The following is a 23,763-nucleotide window of genomic DNA, read 5'->3' as shown; positions in this document are numbered from 1 at the left end:
ACTGATATTAAAGTTTAAATCTAAACAAGTTTTCCTTGAATTTGGATAGATAACGTACACATTTTAACACCAAACTTAAAATTCTCAGAAATAATCAGAATTTTGACTTTAATCTCAGAATAAAGAATTTAAAGATTACACTTAAAAAAACTTTTTGCTTGTCCAACCCAAGCGGCAACCTCAGGTCTAAAAATATGAGTCAAATGCAGAAGTTTTAAAAGCTGCAGTTCATCAAGGATCCGCATGAGGCTGGTACTGAAAGTACCGGAAACCACATACACATGAATGGGAAAAAGATGATCTTTACAGCAGAAACAAACATATTTACAGCCTGGTACAAAAGACGAGTGTAGTCTGGATAGCTCATTTCTCGATCAGCTCTCACTGTGAGGGGGGTGAATTATTTTCTAACGCCGCAATTTCGAAGATATTGAGATTACGAGTCTTCCAATGAGAGGCACAGCTGCCTGCATGAACACTATACCTGTTGGATATGAGGCTCAAACTCCGCCTCTTTACGTCACACTGGCTCAACAGAAGTAATATGGCTGCCGCCGATGATAGGTCTCAAAAAAGCTCTTCAGAAACAGATAGGTGATGTCACGGATCCTACGACCATATTTTATACAGTCTATGGTCCAACCTCCAACTTTTTCTTCCAGTGGCCCTAATCCTCTTCAGTAATTTATAGATATACAGAAATATAATTGTTAAACTTGAATTTGACCCTTCTATGTTTCAATACTACAGACTATTTTTTAATTCTGTAATTTCTATTATAATCAAATGTGGATTCAAAGCAGCCTTAGAAAAAATTGCTAAAAAGTTCTCCATATTTCTGTCCAAATGATCAACTTCCGCTTTATCTCTTATTTTGAAATCTGACCGGAAGTATATCTCTATAGTATTCAGTCCACATTGAAAGTGATGAATAACAAGTGCAGACTCCAATGTTCCCCATCAGCACCAGACTGCAGTGGGACTTTGAGGGGAACTAGTATATGGACTATTTTAATCCAGGAGCCGGATGTTTATTTCAGCACATGTCTGTGATAAAGACAGATAACACGGAACAGTTAGTCCAGCCCTAAAAATGAGTCCGGTTTGGTTTCTTCTGGTCCTCTTTCTGCGGACTGTGGAGCTCCGGCACCACCACGCAACCAGGGAGTTATCCCGGTCTGAGCTGGGGGGTCAGCGAGAGGGGGATACTAAGTCCCCGGGGACAAAGGAGAGGACTTTTCTGGACCGGGTTGAGAGTTTAAAGGTTTTAAACTTAAAGAGAGTGGCCCGGGGGACAAAGGAGAGGACTTATCTGGACCGGGTTGAAACTTTAAAAGTGTTAAACTTAAAGAGAGTGGCCCGGGGAGCTAAGGATGGAAGAGACCCGCCGAGGAGGTACGACGATCCGAGCGGGTACTTCACCACCCCCCGGGTGGACCGGCACGCCTCCGCCCGGCCGGGGAACTGGTCCTCCGGGCTCCTGAACCCGCTGTTCCCGGTGACCGACGGGTCATACTGGGCCTACGCGGTCATGCTGCTCGCGCTCGTGCTGTTCGCGGCAGGTATCGTGGGGAACCTCGCGCTCATGTGCATCGTGTGGCATAACTTCTACCTGAAGAGCGCGTGGAACTGCATCCTCGCGGGGCTGGCCTTCTGGGACTTCCTGGTGCTCTTCTTCTGCCTCCCCGTGGTGGTCTTCCACGAGCTCACCTTGAAGAGGTTGCTAGGAGACCTGTCGTGTAGGCTCGTGCCGTATCTGGAGGTAAGGATAGAAACTTTAAAACTAAAGCAAAGTTTCAAAGTTTTAAAGTTTACAAAGTTTAAAAGTTTAAAAAGTATACAAAGTTTAAAAGTTTACAAAGTTTACATAGTTTAAAAGTTTACAAAGTTTACAAAGTTTACAAAGTTTAACAGTTTACAAAGTTTATAAAGTTTTTGCTTCTCGAAACAATCAAGAAGCTTCCACCCCAAAATGTAAAAGGCCTTTAAGTGTTTAAGTATTTGTTTTGAATGTTCGTGCTTGAAAAATAACTAAAGTAGGAGTATCCCAACTAACAAAATCAAATACATTAAAATAAAACAAATTAAATAAATACAAGACAAACATAACAAAACAAATGGAATAGATACATAAATAAAAATAAAACAAATTTAATACATTAAAATAAAACTGAATAAAAAATACAATGAAAATAAAACTAATTAAATCGATAAAAAAAACGTATAAATAAATTATAAGGAAATACATCAACAGAAATAGAAGGAAAAGTAAAATAGTAGTAATTAAATAAATAAAGGCTTTTAATATTAATGTTAATTTGATAACGGTTCATGTTTGGTCAACACCCAGTTACACTAAAAATTGCTTATTGCTTTTTAAAAACTGAAAATAAAGGAAAAGATGTGACCCGAACAGCTGAAATTTTACACATGTTGTCCAATCAACTCCAGTTATAAAACCAAAGACTTTTATTTTGGTGAATTTTCCTGATCCATCGTTCAAAAAATGTTTTATTTTAATGTGAAACCAAAAACTAACTCAACCACAATATGAAATCGCAGAGCAATTAAACAAAACAAAAAATAAAGGCCTTCACTGTTTGCCAAAATCAAACATGGATGTTTGTTGATGTCCTTTTTTGTCCCAAAAGACATTGGAAATGAGAGATAGGCTTTAATTTCTCACATTGGAGACGCTTCAACCAAGGAATGGTTCCTCTTTTGAATTGTTTAATGACTTTAACAATTAAACTATTTATAGACCGCCCCAAAACAGTGACTATTCCTTTGCGGGGGGTTAAGCAGTGCTCATTAATTTGATCACTGATTTAATAACGGTATAAAAACTAACTGGTGCGTCTAACAATTTCTAAGTGTTTTTATTTATTATCTCAGATCTCATGCAGACATAAAGAGACAAAGAGATGTCAAACAAGTACAACAGCCACAACAAACCCCTTAATGTGTTGATAAATGATCGGTCACCAAAGTTTTCCCTCATGTTAAACTCACAGTTAATGTTTTCCTCTTCACTATAGACACATTCAGCTCCGTGATGAATGGCCTGCTTGTGTCTTGTTTCTGCTCAGTTTCAGACTCAGAGCAGTCTTCCCTTTAAACAAACGTGCTGTTATGGTCTGTTTGGCCTCTTCGGCTGTCTGTTATGAACCGCAGGGGAGCTGGCTGGGCCCCACTTGAAGGGACTCTTCTTCAGCTCCCGAGACTGAACAATGACGCACAGAGAGACAAAGTTATGAGGGACTGAGAGGTTTAGTCCAGAAGGAGAAAAACCAGAACTAGGTCTCAATAATGAGTGATAAATAAAAATGTTTTTATTTTTATTTAATCAATTAATTATTTATGTATTTATTTATTGAATATCTTTTTAATTTATTTAATTTATTTATTATTTAACTATTTTTATAGAACATGATTTTTATTTATTTTATTTATTTATTGAATAATTTTTTATAGAATATCTTGAACAAGTTCCATATTTCCCATCAGCTACTTAAGAAAAAGATTTGTGTTAAAGGAGCCCTAACCACATATTTTCCAAAGTTGGACATTCCTCTATTTTAAATCATTTTTGAATTGATCTAATAGGAAATATTCTAAAAACACTGAGACAGACTCATAGTGAAAGTTCAGAATCATACTTTGGTGTACTGCAAAGTTGCATGATGGGAAAACTGAAGAGGACCCATGTTCAGAATAATACAGATTTTAATAATAAAAGAACAAAAGGTACAAACGAAACTTAATAAAGTGTCAGAGAACTGAATACAAAAGACAACGCTGGAAACACAAGGATAAAGAAACGCACAGAAGACACAAGGAAAACTTACAGTGATCCAACACAGGACAGGGAAGGGGGGACCAAGGCATGAAACACAAGGGAATCTACAAAATGAAACCAGGAAGACTGAAAACCCACAAGGAAAATCCAAACCCAACTAGAGTTGAAAAGTTTTTAAACAGCATTATTTCTACTGTGAAGGAAGTTAAAGCTCCTGTTAGGAGTTTTTTGACTGGTTATGAAACAGACTGATACTAACAGAGATTTCTCTTTATGACCTGCAAAAGTAAAAAGACCATCAACAACAAGACTGACTGTTGTTATTGGGTCATTTTTCCTGCAACCACTGTCAAGGGGTAGGTGTCAGACCAGACACTGGAAAGGAAGCTTATGTTACTTTTTCCTGGGGTCACCAAAATCAACACAAACAGGAAGTTCCTTGAGGGAGTTTTAAGTGGAGAAAGAAATAATGATACAAATATGTAAAATTGATGTAATGATGGACTCAGTCAAGAAGTCAGTTCACAGCTTGGTTGTTGGAAATAAAACTTAAAGGTAGTTAACCATGTCAATAGTTGCCTTGCTAATTACTTCTTCAAGGAATATATAAAGTTGCTGTAACCTGTCATTTGGATACTTATAGGTGAGTTAAAGTCTTCACGGTCCTTAGCTTCATTAGAGGGTTAATCACCCTCACAGAGTGATAATGGGGAGCTCTCTCTCCCTCTTGGTCTCTCATTGTTGGATTCTCAGAGGCTCCATCAGTCTCTTCTTTCATTCTGGACTCTGCCGGCCTTTTAAAATCTTGTGTTTTGTCTGTAAACCCGCTCGGCACACCCACAGAGCTTTTAGTCACTGAAGTAGAGTTTCAGTCGTTCGTAATAACAGCTCGTATGAATCCGTCTTTAACAAGGTCAGCCTCCTGGCCTCCTTCTTTCTTTGTTGCTCACCTTTTTTCATGCTAATCAATGCATTAATTTCTTGCTAATTACTTAACGTTTTCTTAAGTGCTTTTTAGCAGCTTCTCTGTGTTGTGCTGAAAGGGGGTCAGGCTGCCAGCTGCCCCTGTGCTCTGTTAGTTCAACTATTTTCATGATAATCAGAGCTCTCTGTTAATTACCTTGAGTTGTGTCTTTGCCGTTTGTGTTCATTAAGCTTCCTCAGAGGGAGGACACGACTCTATGATGATAGTCCGTGTTTCTGGCCAAAAATAAAGACATTAATGTGCATGAGGCACCAATAACTGTCCCTGGTCTGCAGACCTAAAGCTGTTAAACAACATAATGGCTTTCTTTCTCCCTCCGGGGTTCCTTTTATTTCCCTGTTCCTGTATTCTAAAGATGTTACAACCGTGGCCTTATTACTGTAGTTTTGGCTAATTTCCCTACAGGCCAGCATTACAAGGCAGACAAAAGCTGTAAATCTGTTCTTTAGCAACAAAACACCTTCCTGTGCTCACTGGAGACCGTCTGCAGGAAGTCTGAGTCTGTCGGAGGTCTTAGTTGTGCTTACAGGTCACGTCAGAAGAGAAACACTGGTGCAGCATGAAAAGAAGAAAGTACGTGGGACAGACTGTGGGTTAAAGCTGGATGTAGGTTTGTTATCGTAGTAAATAGTGAAGTTTAATTAGACAGAACTGTGTTGGAGGGTTTGGATTAAGCTCACTCAACAGCAAATAGTGTGTAGAGAACAAAGAGAATAAGCAATATGAAAGAAAGTACTGAAGGCAAAGATAAATAGAGGAAATAAGAAGCAGATTGGACAGTTCATCTTACAAAGTTATAATAATATTTACATTATTTGTGGAAGATAGAATAATATAAAAAAAGCCAGCAATCAGTATAATGTTTCTTTTAAACCAGGTTATTAATTATTTGCAAAAAACATCTCAAATTCAGCCTCTGGAGGATCTGCAGCCTCTTAGTTTCTAACTTCAGTATTCATGCAGTGATCTGAGTGGGTTTGGATCATATACTGTAAATAAAAATGGACAGCGTTGCTCCGCCTCTTCCCGATGTACAGTTCTGAAGCCAAAAAATCCCGCTCCTGGGCTCCGCCATTGTGCAGCCAGAGCCTGTAAAGCCACTGTAACGAGCTCTGCCCTACAGTGTAGCGTCATAAGACGCTGTGTGTCCTTTGAAGTTTCCCTCTACGGCGGCTGTGAATCAAAGGAAACCCGGAAGTAAAAACCCGTTTTTTAAACTCTAATAACTAACGAAAAATAACTTTTCAGAATAAAGAGGCCTTGGACACAAAACAGTCAAATACTAACTACATATCACCACAGCATACGGATGTGAGAAACATTCGTACAACGTGTATTTATTTTTTAAAGTTTGACTGAGACAGATTTTTTTACCTATACTGCAGCCAGCCACCAGGGGGCAGACACACTGCTGAAAGCCTCACCACCAGCCACCGGAACCTTCCCTTGGTTTGGATGCTATGATAATGAGGCACTGTGTTGATTAGCTCTCTGAAGGTGTAGGTTATAGAACGGTGCCGACAGATGCAGGGGCGGAAAAAACACCATAACAAACTTGGCGAGCGCTCCAGAAGAACTCGCCCCAGTACACTGCTAATATGAGACAGAATCTGATTTTGGACAGGAGGGGGGAAATGCTGCAGCTGTTGTTACAAAAGCATGTCACTGAGTAGTGCATTAAACCCATAGACTGTATAAAATATGGACGTAGGATCCGTGACCTCACACATCTGTTTCTGAAGCGTTGTTTTGAGGCCAATCATCAGCGGGAGCCATATTGCTGCTGTCGAGTGATGAGCCTCCTAGCCAACAGCTACAGTGTTCCCGCCTGTCAATCAAGTCAGCTGTGCCTCTCATTGGAAGACTCGTAATCTCAATATCTTCGAAAGTGCCACGTTAGAAAAAAAATCACTCCCCGTACAGTGTGTGCCGATCGAGAAATGAGCTATCTAGACTAGACTCGTTTTTTATACCAGGCTGTAAACATGTTTATTTCTGCTGTAAAGATCGTGGTTTCCGGTACTTCCGGAGCCAGCCTCAAGCGGATCCTCGATGAACTGCAGTTTTTAGCACTTCCACATTGGACTCATATTTTAGACCGGAGGTTGCCGCTTGAGTGCTCTTCTTACTTTCTTGTCTTAAAGCCACACATTGTTCTTTGGTTCTCCAACGCTGGGACAGACTGTAGTCTTTTGTGTTAGTTTTTGCAACGAATAACAGCAGTTGGCTTGTCTGGCTCTATCGTTTGACTTCTTGACTCTGCAACGCCGAAGTAAAACCACTTAGCAGAGGAGAAAGCCCAAGGAGCGGAAATGGAAGTGGTTTTGCATGCATGCCGAAGCAAAACACTCCTGCCGTTACATAACCATGGGAGGAAATTAAATCGCTCAGTTAGTGGACTACAGAAACAATGCAGAGCTTCATTCTCAGGGTTGCTCGGCCAGATTATGACCAAAGTATTTTTAAAATATTTTTTATACTCCATTGGCAAATTATTCTACTAATTACAAATAATTCAGGGCTTATTTTTGGCTTGAATATCTTGAAATAAGACATTTACAAAATAAATGACTTCCTTAGTTTTGAGTTTTTGCAGCCTACAAAATGTGCCTTTAACCTTGCCCTCTTCTCTGTGTTGTTCCTCTGTCAGGTGACCTCTCTGGGCGTGGCCACGTTCAGCCTCTGCGCTCTCAGTATCGATCGCTTCCATGCAGCCACCGGCCCTACGCCCCTCCAGTCGCCCAAAGTGGAGCCCTGCCAGTCCATCCTCTCCAAGCTCTCCGTTATCTGGGTGGGCTCTTTGGTGTTGGCGGCCCCTGAGCTCCTCCTGTGGCAGCTTGTTCAGGAACCCGTTAACCTGAAGTCCCTCTCCTCCGGCCTGCACCAGAGCCAGCCGGCGGGATCGCTGATGGCCGCCTTAAGAGCACGAACGGACTCGTTTAAGGTAGACGTCTGCATCCGTGAGCCATCTGTGGAGCTCCCAGAGAGCATATACTCTCTGGTGCTGACCTACCATGAGGCCCGCATGTGGTGGATCTTTGGCTGCTACCTGTGTTTGCCCCTGCTCTTCACTCTGGCTTGCGACCTGGTGACGAGGCAGGTGTTAGCTCAACGGTTACCACAGAAACCTGCAGCTGAAAAGGTGACCAGCAGATGCTCCTCCTCCTCTTCTTCTTCCTCTTCTTCGACAAAGAAGAAGCAGCATGTGAGAGAGCATCGTCTGCGCTCCACTGTCATGGCTCTCACAATCCTGTACGTGACATGCAACCTGCCAGAGAGCATCTGTAACATCACGCTGGCGTACATCTCCACCCACATGACAGCAGCGCTGCCGGCTCTCGTTCTGCCGGCGCTGAGTCTGATTGGTCAGTTCCTGCTGTTCATGCGGTGCTCACTGACACCAGTGTTGCTGCTGTTCCTGTGCCGCTCGCTGGGTCAGGCCTTCATGGACTGCTGCTGCTGCTGCTGTGAAGAGTGCCTCCCAGACGGAAACTCTTCCTCATCTTCATCTGCTTCAACCACAGCCACCTCCAACCCCTCCTCGCCCACATCGCCCACTCCGTCCTCCCTGACTCCCTCCAGCAAAGAGGAGGTGAAGAGCGTGTTGGCCACAGAACCAGTGGTCTGCTACGACAAAGCGAAAGACTCAACGACGGCTCTCGGGACGCCGTGCTGAGGAACAGAACTGCATTTTACACAAGGACCAGTCAAGTTTTTCACTACTTGGGTCTCACTTTGTTAGTTTGATCCTTTATTTCTGTCAGTTATAACGATGCTGTATTCATGAAGTCTCATCAAGTTAATGCTGCCAAGCTAGAACTCTCAACTTCTGATTCAGATGAGAGGTTTTTGGGGGCAGAAGACGTCACGTTTTGGACAAAGAAATTTTTTTTCATGTTCAAACATGACAGAAAGTGTGGCAGTGTGGGAGATAAGCATCATCTCTGCGAAAGATAAGCAACATGCACATTTTCCAGTAACATTTCAAGAGGAGCAACATTTTAAATATGTAAAATCTTATATCTCATTTGAAAACAGACACTTAAGACTTAAGTAGTGACAATTTGACTTTGTAAACATACAAAAACTAAATTCTAAATCAAACCGACCACAGGGCGAGGAGAGGGTGGATCGTACACAATTATCCAACTTAATCCTACCTTCACCTAAAATAAAATCAATCAAGCTTTATTTATAGAGCACCTTTCACACAAATCAAATGCAATTCAAAGTGCTTTACAGTGATTAAAGAAAAACATTTAATGTATCTTGTCTAAACATAAAGCACAAATGGATATAAAAATTGAGACTAATGCACACCAATTGCAACAAGGTGAAATAGTTAAGAAATAAGTAAATAAAGACAAGTCATGACGAGTCTAGACAATAGAAAAAGTTAAAGATAAAAGTCTAAGATAAATAAAAGCACCTAAAAAGTAATAAAGATTCTAATAAGATAATAAAATTGAATTTAGAAATAAATAAAACAATAGAATATTAAAATAAATATAAAATGATAAATTAAAAGGAGTTGAAAAACAGCAAACATAAAGACTTGTTGCAAGAAACAGTTATCATCATAAATGGCTCAATTGCTATTTTAAATATTGTTGTTTGTATCGGCCCAGATTTTAACAATCGTTCATCTTTAATACAGATCAGACAATAATGTGCCTCCAATCAGGGCTCTAACTTTAACTCAATCAAACTATTTTAGTGAAAACCGGAACACGGACTGTCAGACAGACGTGTAGAAGGGCTCCCAGATGAAAAAATATAAGAATTCACCTGCTTGGAGTTATTAAAACGGTGGTGTTTGTTCATAAAACACGTTCTATCAAAGCTATTTTCACAACCACGGAGGGAAAGCTGAGCCATGAAATGCGTCTGTAATTTCGATGACATCTTTGATTTTGTTGTGTGTTGACCAATCAGATCTCTTCCATATGTAACTGATCTCTTACTCTACTTCCTGAATACATTATTATAACTGATAGAAGATTTGACAAACTACCAAAAAAAAAAGTAGTAATTTAAAGCTCCTGTGAGGAACTTTTGGTTATGTTTGGCGTCCCCTCTGGACAAAGTGGTACTCTAGTTTTTTTAGTTTTGTCTGTTAAAAGATTTGATCCTCCTTTCTTTAAACAGTCAGACGTATCACTCAGCCTGTTTCATGGCTGATGATCTTGTTTGCTTTTGTAGGTCACAAAGAGTCTATTTTAAAACCAGCTAAAACTCCTGACAGGAGCTTTAAATCTTAGTCTTTATGAAGTGAAGTAGAAACACTCCAGTAAAGAGTTAAACCAGCGTTAGAGGATTGTATGAACTTTAGATGTGTTTTTCACGATGGATTTAATCCTCTTCTTGTAGACCTTTTTTAGAGATACTTTTACATTTTATAGACTTTAACATTTGAAATGTTCATTCAGGATATTTGTATGACCTTCTCTGAGTACTGTAACGGAGAGACACACTGGATATTTGAGTTTAAGTGATGTTGACGTAATGAGACTTTTGTTACAGCCTGCTGTGAACTTTCTGAGCTGTTTGTTTTCTCTTTATGGTGTTGCTGCTCAAACATCTGACAGCAGGTTAAAAAATGATATCAGAAATCAATCAATCAGAATTAATGTAGTCAGAAAGTTCAGCTATTTTTGTACTTGTTTTATTCTTGGTTTAGTAAAGTTTGGATTTCCTTTAAGAAATATATTTTGCATCTCTCAGTGTGTTTATTCAATGCCTGTTTTTCACGTCATTAAAGTGATTGATTGCAGACGTTCAACTTCATCTCTATCTGCCTCAAGTTTGGTTTATATTGTGGAAGTTTTTGCTGTTTGTTCATTGTTCCAGTCCTGCACAGATGCTGTTATGAGACGGGGCTAAAGCCCAGGATGACTACGAGCAGATCCAGCTTAGATTACCAGTCTCTAACTTTGCATGTTCTGCAAACTAACACCTATTTTAGAACACAGTAAAGTATAATGGGTGATATATAGTTAACAGGTGGTTATGCAAATTAGAATCCCAGCAGGTTATTCATTATAATTCACATTAAAGTGAACATTTCCATTGACGGTAACTTTAGTGGTGGTGAACGGGACTTGTGCAGGAATATTTATGTTTATATTTCTGTCCTCATTCAGCTCTCCTTCTCAGAGCTTTGACGTCAACACACCATTAAACATAAATGAGTCAAATGTCTCAGCTTTGAACATTGTTGCTGTTATCTTATTGAATTCCATATAAACCACCTCTTAAATTTTTAAATCATAAGTGATGCTAAAGAAGCAGTTTCGCCATCAGCTTGGCCGTTGTTTACTTCTGCTTTCTGAAATCGGAAATCCAGTGACGTCTGACTTAGCATACTGCAGACCAGATCCAACTGATACTAAATTCAAACACAGTATGTAGTATGTAGCAGGCCGTTTCGAAAACAGCCAGAGACTATACAGACATACTGGGGCTGTTTTCGAAATGGCCTGCTAAATACTACCTAATAATGTAGTAGGCATTACTGCCTACTACATTCTAGTAGGTACTGCCTACTACATACTGCGTTTGTATTTAGTATGTAGTATGACTGGTCTGTTCGATCTGTGTTGCAGTAAGCTGAGCCAGACGTCACTGGATTTCCGGTTTCAGAAAGCGGAAGTAGACAACGGCCAAGCTGATAGAGAAACTGCTTCTTTAGCATCACTTATGACTTAAAAAGTTATGTGAAATTTAATCATTTTCACAGCACCTATATCAGTACATACTGCTAGGTTTAGTAGGCGGTTTTTCCAAAATAGCCTAGGTAACGAGTAAGGAACACGTGTAAACAACAAGGCACAGGTGTAGACAATGAAATAGAGGGAAACCCAAGTAAAACTAAACCTAACAAACTGGAGAATATTCTACAAAATAGACCGGAATCACTAGAACATACACAGACATGAACACAAGAGAAAAAATCCACACATGAAACAAAAGACACTAGAAACTAAATAAAACTGAACAGAGACAAGAATAACCAAAAATCACAAAAAAAAAACAAAAACAGAACAGACCAAAACATGACAAAATGTGTTTTTTTTTTTTTGTAAATTATTGAGTCATCATAAGAAATGGATTTTAAAGGTTCCATCTCAGGGTTTTATTAAATGTCAAGCTGTCACTCATGAGGCTGCAGAGAGTCGGAGAGAAAAGTCACACGGTGACAAAAAGAAACACAAAAAGAGGAAAACAACAGAAACAAAGGGGGAGAGAGAGTTTTTCACTCAGGCCCGGAGAAGAGGGAATAATATTCAGAGGAGTTACATTCGTCCTCAATCCTGTTTGTGAATGAACAGTTGCAGACTTTCGGAGAGTCCTCGTGTGGATTAGTGTAATTTGTAGAAGGAGAGATGATGTTGGACTCTGATCTCCTCTGGAAGGAATGTTTCTCTGCAGAGCTCCTCACTCCCACTGATGGAGGAGCTGTTCATGCCTGACTGTGAGCTTCCTCTCTTTCATCATTCAATTATTGAAGGTCACAGCTTCACAATCACAGTTGGCCTTTGAGTTTCTGCAGACATAATAACCACAGTCACTCTGGGACCAGTTGCTGAGGAGAGCAGACAGGAATGCCTCACTTCGCACGTGTTTTCAAGTGTTTCTCAGTGTTATTAAAAATAAAGAAAATGTCATAAACTTCTCTCAGGATGAAATGTCGACGACTTTGGGAAAACCATCTGAAGCACCAAGAAAATTACATCAGTCATGTGAAGATAAAAAATAAGTTTGTTGAACATCCAAACTCCCAAAAGATCATCTGTTGGAGAATCAGATTCTTATCTTTGGGGAAACAGATCCATATCTTGAAAATTATATTGTACAACTTGTTCTTTCAGATTCATATCTTGATGGGGAAGAAATGGCCTCCTCTGAACATGAATAAGATAAAACATACAGTAGATCATACCATGGATTTAATGCAAGATTACGACAAGACATGGATGCTTTGTTGAAGAGAGTCTGCAAAACATGTTGAAAGTACAGCAGAGTTTTAGGTCCACTTTAGAGAAGGAAAATGTGACATTTCAAGATTTAAGTCAGAAATGTACGTGAATAAACTCACAGATTTTTAAGATTAAAGTCGTAAACTTATGAGAAAGGGACCCGTCAGAAGAGCAGCCTGCAGCCAACTTATCTAAGTGAAGGACCTCGAGCGTCTTATGGATTTATATATTAACTTTAATAAAAACATTTAATCTTTTATCACATCAGCACCACACTGTCATAAGGTTCAGGTTCTGAATCGATTGTACAAGAAGCTCAGTTAGGTATGAAAAAGGTAAGGTGCTTCAACAACTGCTGCTCTTTGAGATCAACTTCACAAGATCAACCATGTGTCTCGTTTTAGAGAGGCAGCTGGTGTTTGTCCTGTGTATGTGGCTACCATTAGCAGAGCTAGCACCACAAGCCTTCAGTCCTCCTTGCAGGTTAGCATCCACATGTCTGTGCTGGTTCCTCATTGCTCTGGTGGAGTGGTTATATGTCAGTTTAACCAGACACAGCCTCCATACAACTTTATCTCCATTTACTAGATCAACATATTGAAAAACACGCCACGCTACCAGATGACATCTGTCACCTGTGCTTGTTTACATCCAGGTAGTACAGCTTTGCAGTATTAAGCAGTAGCCAATAACTGAAGCTACAGCCCCACCTAGTGGTGACTGGCTGCGTTAAAGCTTAGACTTAACATATGACCGTCATTCAGGCCTACGTTGAGAACTTTTGGTGCTGACTAGCAAGGGTAGAAACATTTGATTGTTTAACCAACATAACACACACTACCTTAATCTCAAGTTGTGAATTTATGCTCTGTTCAGGACTTTTCACTGCTGTTGACATTTTTTAAAAATCACCATGAATCAGAGAGAGTTTCAGTGATCTCTGAAAAAAGTATTTAATTCACTTCCTTTACTTCACGTAAGGGATAATGTATGGTTAGCAGGTAGTTATGGGAAATAGAATCCCAATAAACTGAGATAAAACCCAGACGCCAATACTACCTGCTAACCTACATTATCCCGCTTATTACCCGGCTACTAACTTAAATTAAAACATGTTGGTAAAAAAATTGATTAAATATTATTTATTGATTTAAATGATTTATGTTTACAGTTTTTAAAAATAGTCCTAGTGATCCCTCGTCAGTAAGCGTTCTATGGTGATGGATTCTTATCTGCCTGTTGCGGTGGATTGAACATGAAACTGTCCTCATTCAGCTCTCCTTCTTCTCTGAGCTCTGCGGTTCACACACCTTTAAAAATAAACAAAGGTCACAACTTTGAACCCTGCTGCTATCATCACCACCGCTCATGGTTGAAGTTTCTTTGTAGAGATCGCTAACCTGAAGTTTCTGTCACCTGCTCTGCTCCTTGATAACAGGATCCAATATGTGAACATCCTTAGCCTGCCAATATAGCATGCTAACAGAAGCTAAAGTTTTTAGCCACACTGCTTTGATGCTAACGGAAGCTAACGGATCTACCTCACCCTACCGTCTATGGCTAGCAGAAGCTAAATGTGTCGGAACTCTTTTCTGCGGATTGATTTGACATGACGTGTGAGCTTGCCTCTGATGTTGCTCATGTTAGTGAAAGTTAGTAACCGTTGTCAAGAGGATTTTGACCAATCAAAATGAAGCATCCCACACAGCTGGAAGATCAGTAAGAAAGCCGGGTAACACACTACAGACTGGACATATTTCACTGCTTTCACAGCTACACAGTGCAGGTGTCCACTGTTGGTGATGACGATATGAGCTCGCTTGAACCCTTTTTCTAAAAATGTGGAATTTTCTGAGTTTGTTCCTCCTTACAAGTACTTTAAGATAAATGCAATGAATCTACTGCACAAAGAAATAAAAACAACATGAATATTTAACAGATTTTATTTGTTTATGTGCCATGCATTAACGTACAAAACACTGTAAGTAAGACAAAGTGAGGAAACCAAAAGTTGACTCATAAATTCTATACTTGCATAAAGAAATAAATCACCCTGACTTCTTCTTCTTGCTCTAGAGATGAAAGTAAACAACTTATATTCATGAGAGTTAAACTGTCCAATTTGAATGTGATCAGTGCACGAATATTGATGGTTCAATGTGAAAGATACATTATTTACAGACTTGTTCCATGGTTAACAAAACTAAAGCAAACTTTGCATAAGCAGAACAAGAAGCTGCAGATGTACACATGGACAGAAGCATGGGGGAGTGGAAGGAGGGGTGGAGTTTCTACGTGTCTGAAGTTTAAATATCAAAGACTCAAATGCTCATCAAAGATCTTAAGATGCATGTTTAATCAGATGAAGCCCAAGGATGCAGTGAAAGTAGATTTATGAGGGCTGATAAGTTGGAGTGTATCACATAGAAGTTTGAGGTGCGTGCGAAACTTCAGTTTGAAGATTTAATGCAATCATTTTTAAGGGGACACCTGCGGGTCCTCCACAGACGAATGAGGCCCCTCAGTTCCACTTTGAGGACGGCAGTTTTGAGTTTGAGTCTCCTTCCTTTGAGCCGAAATATTTGTCCTCCCACGTCGCCGAGCCGGGGCACGGAGCAGGAGGAGGGGAAGCTTCAATAAGGCCAGCTTTGTTCAGGCGTCCCCCTCTCTGGCTCAGAGAGAGAGACACTCGAACAAAGCTGCATATCAATCGCCCGTCCAGCGAGGGAGTTGCTAAGTTACACGACACCCACCACCTCCCACCAGCTGCCCCGTCACCGAGCAGAGAGAAGAAGAAGAAGACGAAAGAGGGGGGGCTGCTGCGTCCACCCGGATAAGCCCAAAGCTTCTTGGTTGCTGTAACAACCAGCAGTGACACAGTAGCACGGTGGCCAGTCTGCAAAATCTTAAACCAACAAGGCTCTGAGTTTGAACCTGACTGAGGCCTGTTTTTGACTCAAGTCCAAGAGTTTCAGCGGCCTCCTTTATGAGGTCTGCCAGCCAAGCCGGGCTGGCAGAGAGGGCAGAGAGGTCGTCAGGGGACGTTTGGACAAAGATGTAACACATCTTCAAAAGCTCAACAACAAGCTGCTGAGTGACGTGATGTTGAAGGAGTTTCAAGCATTTTCATAACGTCAGTGTGAGGGAGGTCTCTCACAATTTAATCTGGTCTTCCAGTTTCACTTCAGACCTCTCTATAAAAATGAAACTAAAATACGGATACAAGGGGCGGTGACATATCATGGTGGTAACTGTCCAGAAGCGACCTGGCTGGTGGAGCTGCAGCATTGACCTCACGCCCTATCCTCTGGGTGGGAGGTCAACCCTGTGATGCAACAACTATCCCTTACTTAAACTTTTCCTGTCTCATTAAAGTCACTAACCATAGACCTTACTGGAGTCCCTGAGCTCCCTTGTCTCGTAGGTTCCTCTGGATCTCTGCTGCTGTGGATGTGCCAGACTCCAGCTGCTACAACTACTACTACTCGTCTCACCACTATCATCTCTCTCTCTCTTCAGCTCCCTCTATCCCTCTCTCCAACTCGGTCTCAGCAGATGTGTGTCTAACATGAGTCTGGTTCTGCTGCAGGTTTCTGCCTGTTAAAGGAAGTTTGTCCTTTCCACTGTAACTTGCTAAATGCTGCAAAGTGCTCTGCTCATGGTGGATTAAGATGAGATCAGACTAAGTCCTGTCTGTAAGATGGGACTGGATCTGATCCTGTCTTGCTGTTGGGTCTTTGTTACTAATACAGTCTAGACTGGCTGCACCAGTACAAATCTCCATCTCTGTGGAGATGGTCTTCTGGCTTCAAAGCTCATAAAGTGCAGAAATGAAGTGACAATGTTGGTGATTTCGATTTGAATTTGGCACATTTTTTGTTTTTGTTTTTAAAAGTTTAGAAGGTAATTTTTTTGCCTCTTTATTGTAATATTTCTTTCTGTAAACTTTTTTTTTGACTCAGATATCAACACAAAACACAATGCAGCCATTCGATACAGAGGCAGATCTTTCGCACAAATATTTCAATAAAAATGAATAAATAATAAAAAACTAAATTTTTTGAAAAACAGAAATAAGATAAAAATGAATAAATAAATGCATACACAATAGATAAATAAATGAAATAAATAAAAAGGCTCGTGGTTTTAAGGGGAAAAGTGAAAATAAAATAAAAATTTAAAATAAATAAATACAAAATAAATTAATATAAAAGGCCATGGTTTGAACGTGAAACATAAAAATAAATGAAAATAGGTGAATAAATAAAATAAATACAAAATAAATTAATAAGTAAATACCTATTAATAAATAACTACAAAAAGTTAAAATAATAAATAAATAAAATAAAAAATACTTATTAGAATAATAGAAAATAAATAGATATAATAAACTTTGAAGAAAAATTATTTGATAAAATAAAAACTATAAACTCATAATGTACAGTATATCACAAATCAATCCATCAGAAAGTTAACTGTAAAGAGACGAAGCAACAGGTGCTCAATCAAAAAAGTCTAGACACACCCCTGGTTTATTGTTGTCAGAGTCATATTAGCTTAGCATCAATATGCACAGATTTTGTTGTATTCTATCAGAGTTCTGCAGGATGTGGCATGTAGTAAACATGTTAAAGAATCCTTAACACATTGCTCTCTTAACGAGAGGGGAGAGAAAATTCATGTTTTTAATGTATATGTCATGTAATGTTTAAAAATTCAACCTTATAAAGAACACTAGAAGAGACTTCCTCCGTGTTCCAGGCCTCTTTGTATCGACGTCCTCCTCTGCGCTATGACGGTTATATTTTTACACTTGTATTGTTCTGCCTCCAGCCTCAGCAGGATCAGGAAACTCACAGAAAAATATCTGTGAGCAGCAACCATTACCAAGACGACAGATCACTGCCGACCAGCAATCCTGACAGAGTTCAGAGTCTGCAGGCCGAGCTCTGCGTTGACTTGATGCAGAGCCAGCACGAGGCATCGACGCACTGAGCGGTTGCTTAGTACCCTCAGACAGCAAAGGGCTTCTGTTCATTTACAGTCAATATTTAAAGTAGTGAAGGTAAACTCATTGATTCGCTGATCAAACTCTTAGTGTCGTATGAATGTTGAACACACTGGTTCTGTTTCAGCCTTCTGTCTGATGGTTCCTGCAGACTGGTCTCTGCTGGTCCCGGTCATCCTGCAGAGACTTCCTGGCTGTGAGAGTTTCATCAGGTCCAGAGGCTCAGAACGTTTCTGTCCTCCTTTCACCAGAAACACAGAGGAGGTCCGTTTGCTCTGAGGTCACGTCAGTGTGAGGAAGCAGACTGAAGAGGGACCAGCAGGCCGAGACGGACCGCCCGGGTCACTTCCTCATTGGAGCTCTTAAAGAGAACATGGGAAACGTCAGTTAATCTCACAAACAAACTCTGGGGGTCCTTTGAGTCTCGAGCAAACACAGCTTTCATTAAGTTGGCTCAGGAGAAAGCCAACATTTACTGGTGGTCCTTCAAGATCAACAACCAGTTCAATCAAATTAAATGTTTGTTTGCTGTCTTTTGTTTGGTCTGTTCAGATTGATCAGATATCATTTACACTGAGGCTGAAATCCCCCAAAACAAGACTTATATTTCATTTTCACAAATACCTCGTGGATACATGCAGCAAAAGGAAAATGTAATTTTTTTAAGGTGAAAACATCCAAACAATGAAGGTAAATCAGTGGATGTTACCTCAAACACCCAGACCAGGATTAAATGGTCATTGGTGAAGACGAATTAGATCTATAAGTTGAACAAAAGATGAAATCCTGCAGTAAAAGTTATATATAATCAAGAAAAGTTTCATTAAATTAACACATCAGAACTTGCTTAAATATGTTTCAAATACCACAAGTAAAATAATAATATAATAATAATGAATTAATAATAATAATAATAATAATAATAATAATAATAAGAATAATATAATAGTAATAGTAATAATAGAATTAACAATCTTTATTTATATAGCACTTGCCAAAACTGGGTCCAAAGTGTTCTACAAATAAGAAAGAAACAAAAAGACAATAAAATAAATGTGAGTAAGGGAAATAGTAGGAAATAAAAAAATGTTGGAAGAATAAAAACAAGATAAGACAAAAGACTAAAAAATCAAAGTCAGAAATTAAAATATAAAAATATAAAAAATTAAAGTATAAAATATAAATATATATATTATACAATATAAAACTATATAAATATAAAACTATGAAAATATAAAAATATATAAATATAAACTATAAAATATTAAATATAAAACATCCTAAATATTAAATATAAAATATGAAACATTTGAAATATAAAATATAGAAATATAACAATATTATTTATCACATTATGGAATTAAATGATAAAATCCTGCCCCAAATCAGACAGTTATGTTACGGATCTGGAGTTTTTAAATGAGATAAAAGCGTTTTGGTTGGAAGTAAAGCGATCCCAATCTGATCCACAGGTTACCTCTCTCATCCATCGTTATCAGGAGCACCTGAGATCTCCCTCAGCTGGTGTCAATGAGCTGAGAGAGGCTTTATAAGGAGGCTGGAGCTCTTTGGTCTGTTGGTTTTTCTCACAAGAGGGTCAAAATTTTCAGTTGTCTTTCTTTCAAGAATGAATGAGAATTGACCCCTGATAAATGACTCCCATTTACTTTTTGTTTTTGGTCAAATGCCTTTGTAATCTATCCTTTGATGGAATTAGTGGATGTCTGTAGGGACTCATATTTCCTACAGCATCTTTCAGAACACAGAAGTTTTGTTCTTCTCCTTTGATTTTGTTATTAAGTGCAGTGTTTGTTAGTTTCCAACACTGTGACCCCCCTGTCCTTCAGGTTTGTTGACCGAGCATGAGATGGAGGTTTAGTATTGGGCCCATTGATGCTTTTATCGATATGATTATGATGACGACAACAAAGCATCTCCAAAATAAGAATTTCACTGATCCCTGCTTCACCGTGCTGCTCACACATCCCTCTCCTCCTCCTCTCCAGTCTGAAATCCTTTTACAGGAGGTTTTGCAGGATTCTCTGGAATACCAGGAGCTGCTTAATCTATGTGACTCCATAGAATAAGTAAAACAAGCTGAATAATTCTGAATGTGAGATGGTTGCTAAGTTAACAGCCATTATCAGTATCGGCTCATTTAAAGTGTTTTATGTGTTTCTGCAGCCACAGGAGGGCAGTGTGGCTGCACGTCGGACGACCTCACTCCTCTCAGGGACGCTCAGAAACAAATGATGATGTGTCATAAAGAAGTGAACAATTATTACACAGACTGAGGCAATTATAAAATCAGAATGATATGAATTAAAATGTTTGAAGAGTTTTTTTTAATGATTTAATGGTTCTGTCTTTTTACTAAGTGCTAGAAAAATCTGAAAAAAACGGTTTAACGTGTGAAACAACTAAAAATAATCTCACATCAAGCTTTTATCTCTTTATCCTCCAAGTAATCAGTAATCATAGAGCACAGAGGGATTTTACTTGGTGTTTAATCGATGAATCTCTTGTTTTTGCGCCTCAGATTCAGCAACTGGTGAGAAAACTACAACTTAAACTAAGAATCAAATCCTGTCTTTCTTTCCCATCCATAAGAGGCTCTCTCTGACACAATGTCTGTGCTGGACTCTGAGGTTCATTACTGTTTGCTGTATGAACATGTTGATTGGTCCGTCTTGTCTGCAGGAAGACTAAGACACGGGTTTGTTCTTATCTATAAGTCTATTTAGGTTTGCTTCCTTCAAACCGTCTAACCCCCATCAGACAGAAGAGCACAGGAATTTATAATCCTCAGTCCCAGGACCTTTTCTGAGGATGATTTGGACTCACTACTATCATCTCTCTCTCTCTCTCTCTCTCTCTCTCTCTCTCTCTTCATCTCCCTCTATCCCTCTCCCCAACACAGTCTCAGCAGATGTGTGTCTAACTTGAGTCTGGTCCTGCTGGAGGTTTCTGCATGTTAAAGGAAGTTTGTCCTTGCCACTGTAACTTGCTAAATGCTGCAAAGTGCTCTGCTCATGGTGGATTAAGATGAGATCAGACCGAGTCCTGTCTGTAAGATGGGACTGGATCTTATCCTGTCTTGATGTTGGTCTTTGGTATCATAGAACATAGAGTACGGTCTAGAGACCCAGTTGATCGCAGAGCCTTTGTGCCATTTCTCTGCAGGGTTTCTCAACAATGGGCGGAGCTTTCCGGGATCTCCTGCAGATGACACTCTTACAAGAACTTCAAACTGTCCCTTTAATGATCATTTTGAAGCTGTTATATGTGATGCTTTAAACAGACAGGTTTTTTATTATCTTCCTCGCCCCGTTCATATTTAGTGAGGGACGAACACTCCTCCGTCTAACTCAAGTCCGACAGCTCCACAAACTGCATCCTCCAAAACGATGATAAAGTTCTCCCCCGAGCCAAAATATTCTCTCTGACACAGAGTATCACAGTGATTTCATTCCCGGCACATTCTCAGTGAATTCACAAGACATTTTAAAAGATGTTTTATGAAGACTTCCTCCTCTCTGTCAGAGCAACAACATGTAAAAAACCTGCAGTTTGCTGTCAGTGTCAGGAAGCGAGGATCCATTTATACCACAGAACATGACTGCGAAGGATTTTCCATCTGCAGTGATGTCTTGAAACTGAGCAGTACTTCTGTGTATGTGGTGTGTGTAAAGGTGTGTGGTGTGTGTGTGTGTGTGTGTGTGTGTTGGATCTGAAGGCTGGATGTTTGTACAGGAGGTCTGCAGCTTCATAACAGAGACCAGCTCACGACGTCCTTATTTAGACTCTGAGCAGCTCCTACAGCTCGGCTTGTTTATGACAGAGAGACACAAGCCAGCCTTTTATACCCGCATATGGTGTGTGTTTTCATGTGTGTGTGTGTGGTGTGTGTGTGTGTGTGTGTGTGCATTGACACAGTAAATTGTGGAGAACGAGCAGATCTTATCAAGGTTAACTGTTTTTTTTTTCGGTTTCAGATTACAGGATTTGTTTGCAGGTTTAGATAAAACTCTCGTGCCTCCCTCTGAGTCTTATGAGAGCAGCTGGAGGACCTCATCCCTGTTTGTCGTGTTCAAACTGCTGTCCTCGTTTTAAAACATCTTTTCCGTCTCTTAGCTTGGAGGCCGGGCTTTCCCCGACAATAAAAGGTCCCTGAGCTGTGAAACAGTAGCGTTCATACCTTGTGATTTCAGGAGGATAATTTTAAATATAGTTTATCCATCCCTAACATGACTCTAGCCAGTGAAGTAAGGCAGCGACAATGATATGTGAAGGTTAAACATAAGCAAGGTGCAGAAAAAGTAGTTACAGTGATTGCATTGACAGTATGGCTGACTCTGGACTCTGGACCGTACTCTTTATTCTATTTAGAGACCGTACATGATTCCACCTTAAAGCTGGGTTGGTAGTGGGGGTGACCCCAAATAGTCGAATATTCGACGATTCGTTCTAACGAGCCTTAGTCGACTGCCAATCTCATAGTCGAATATGTGCATATGAAACGTGGATCATTCCATTCAAACCATGGGGGTGCTCAATGTCTAATTTTACATTATTTTCCTGTTTCCCGTAAAAATAGTGTCTCATTTAGCCTATTTTTATATAAATATAGACTTATTTAATGTAATTCTGAGAACAGCTCTTGAAGTGTTAAATCTCCTTAAAGTGGTAATTAAATCTCCCCTGGTAATTAAAGGTGGACTCTCCCATTTAGCGGGAGCTGTGGAGCAGACGTACCTCAGCTGGCCTTTATATCTTTCTACGTTCATGGTAGCTCAAAATGTCAGGAAATAAAACTTCAGTTGATCCTAAAAAATAGTGATGAAGATGAGGAGCGGCTTCATGAAGAGGGCTGTGAGGTCAAGGATTACCGGACCACACAAAAAACTGTACTGGGCCAAAAGAACGAGGAGGGATACCCAAAGCTGTCCGAAGCCTCAAAAACAATCCACAGCATCACATCCACCTCCACGTCATCAGAGGATATTCACAAAGACAGGATTTACAGTCAACAAAGCAAGGAGCGCACTTCTGCCCGTAAACACAATGATTTTTCCTCGCGTACAATTTGAAAAGACTCAAGCGGCCAAAGACGTGATGAAAGACTGTTTTAAAAGGTACTGTTAAGAGATTTAAAAACCCTCTAGCTGGTTCAGGTTTGATTATGAACATTATACAGATGTTTAGCCTTAAGTTGGACAAACTACCCTCCGCAGCGCTGCTCTCCACTGTGCGAACACTGTTTAAATATCTCCTGATTCCTTATTCTATTACGGCGCGTTGTTCCATGTTTAACGGATGGTGGCCTTATTTGAGCTTTCTCTCCATCACCCTCGTTGTTTTTGCAATGTAGATTTAAAAAATCTAAGTTTTACACTTATAATATTCTGTTGTCCCTTTTACTTTAAGCTACGAGTCTCTTAATTGTAAATGGTTATGCGTAATATTGTCATGCGGTCACCATCATGCAGACTTTGGGTCAATAAGGAAAACAACAAACATTCGACTATTCGTCGACTATGGGCAAAATCTGATGAATCAGATTCGACTAAGCAAATCCTTAGTCGGGCTCACCCCTACTTGGTAGTCTCGGAAACTAGCATGAATTTGAATGTAGCCTTTCCTCATGACTCCGTCTAACCCCTACCCTCCTCCCTCGGAGCTCCTCCAAAACGATGCCCCCCCCCCCCCCCGCTCACATGCACAAGCACTGCTGACTTGCGACCATATGATGGTGACTGATTCAAAACCGGTCCTCACCAAAACATTATCATAGTGAAAGTAAAAACACAAACAAATATGGCTATTGTTAGTACACACAACTGTCATGCTAGCATTATCCAGTTGTACCGGTGACACAGATATCAGGAGAAAAGTTATAATACGTATAATACTGTAAAAGCTCTACTGTTTATTAAACCTGTTCAGTGTAGATGTTCTTAATTCCTACAGTGTTGACAGTCAGTGAAGGCAT

The 23,763-nt window shown here is 39.8% G+C and overlaps 1 protein-coding gene across 1 annotated transcript; it reads left to right on the top strand.

Annotated features, from left to right (window-relative positions):
- Positions 1-896: 896 nt before the first annotated feature.
- Positions 897-10,571, top strand: gpr37l1a (G protein-coupled receptor 37 like 1a). Its single transcript, XM_034678846.1, has 2 exons — positions 897-1,762; positions 7,435-10,571. Exons 1-2 carry the CDS (start codon positions 1,094-1,096, stop codon positions 8,458-8,460), a joined length of 1,695 nt encoding a protein of 564 aa, XP_034534737.1. The 5' UTR covers positions 897-1,093; the 3' UTR covers positions 8,461-10,571.
- Positions 10,572-23,763: the final 13,192 nt, after the last annotated feature.

Source organism: Notolabrus celidotus, chromosome 1 (genome assembly GCF_009762535.1).
Source record: "Notolabrus celidotus isolate fNotCel1 chromosome 1, fNotCel1.pri, whole genome shotgun sequence".
NCBI lineage: Eukaryota > Metazoa > Chordata > Actinopteri > Labriformes > Labridae > Notolabrus > Notolabrus celidotus.
Note: the sequence above shows the minus strand (reverse complement) of the source record. Positions and strands in the feature narration are given on the sequence as shown.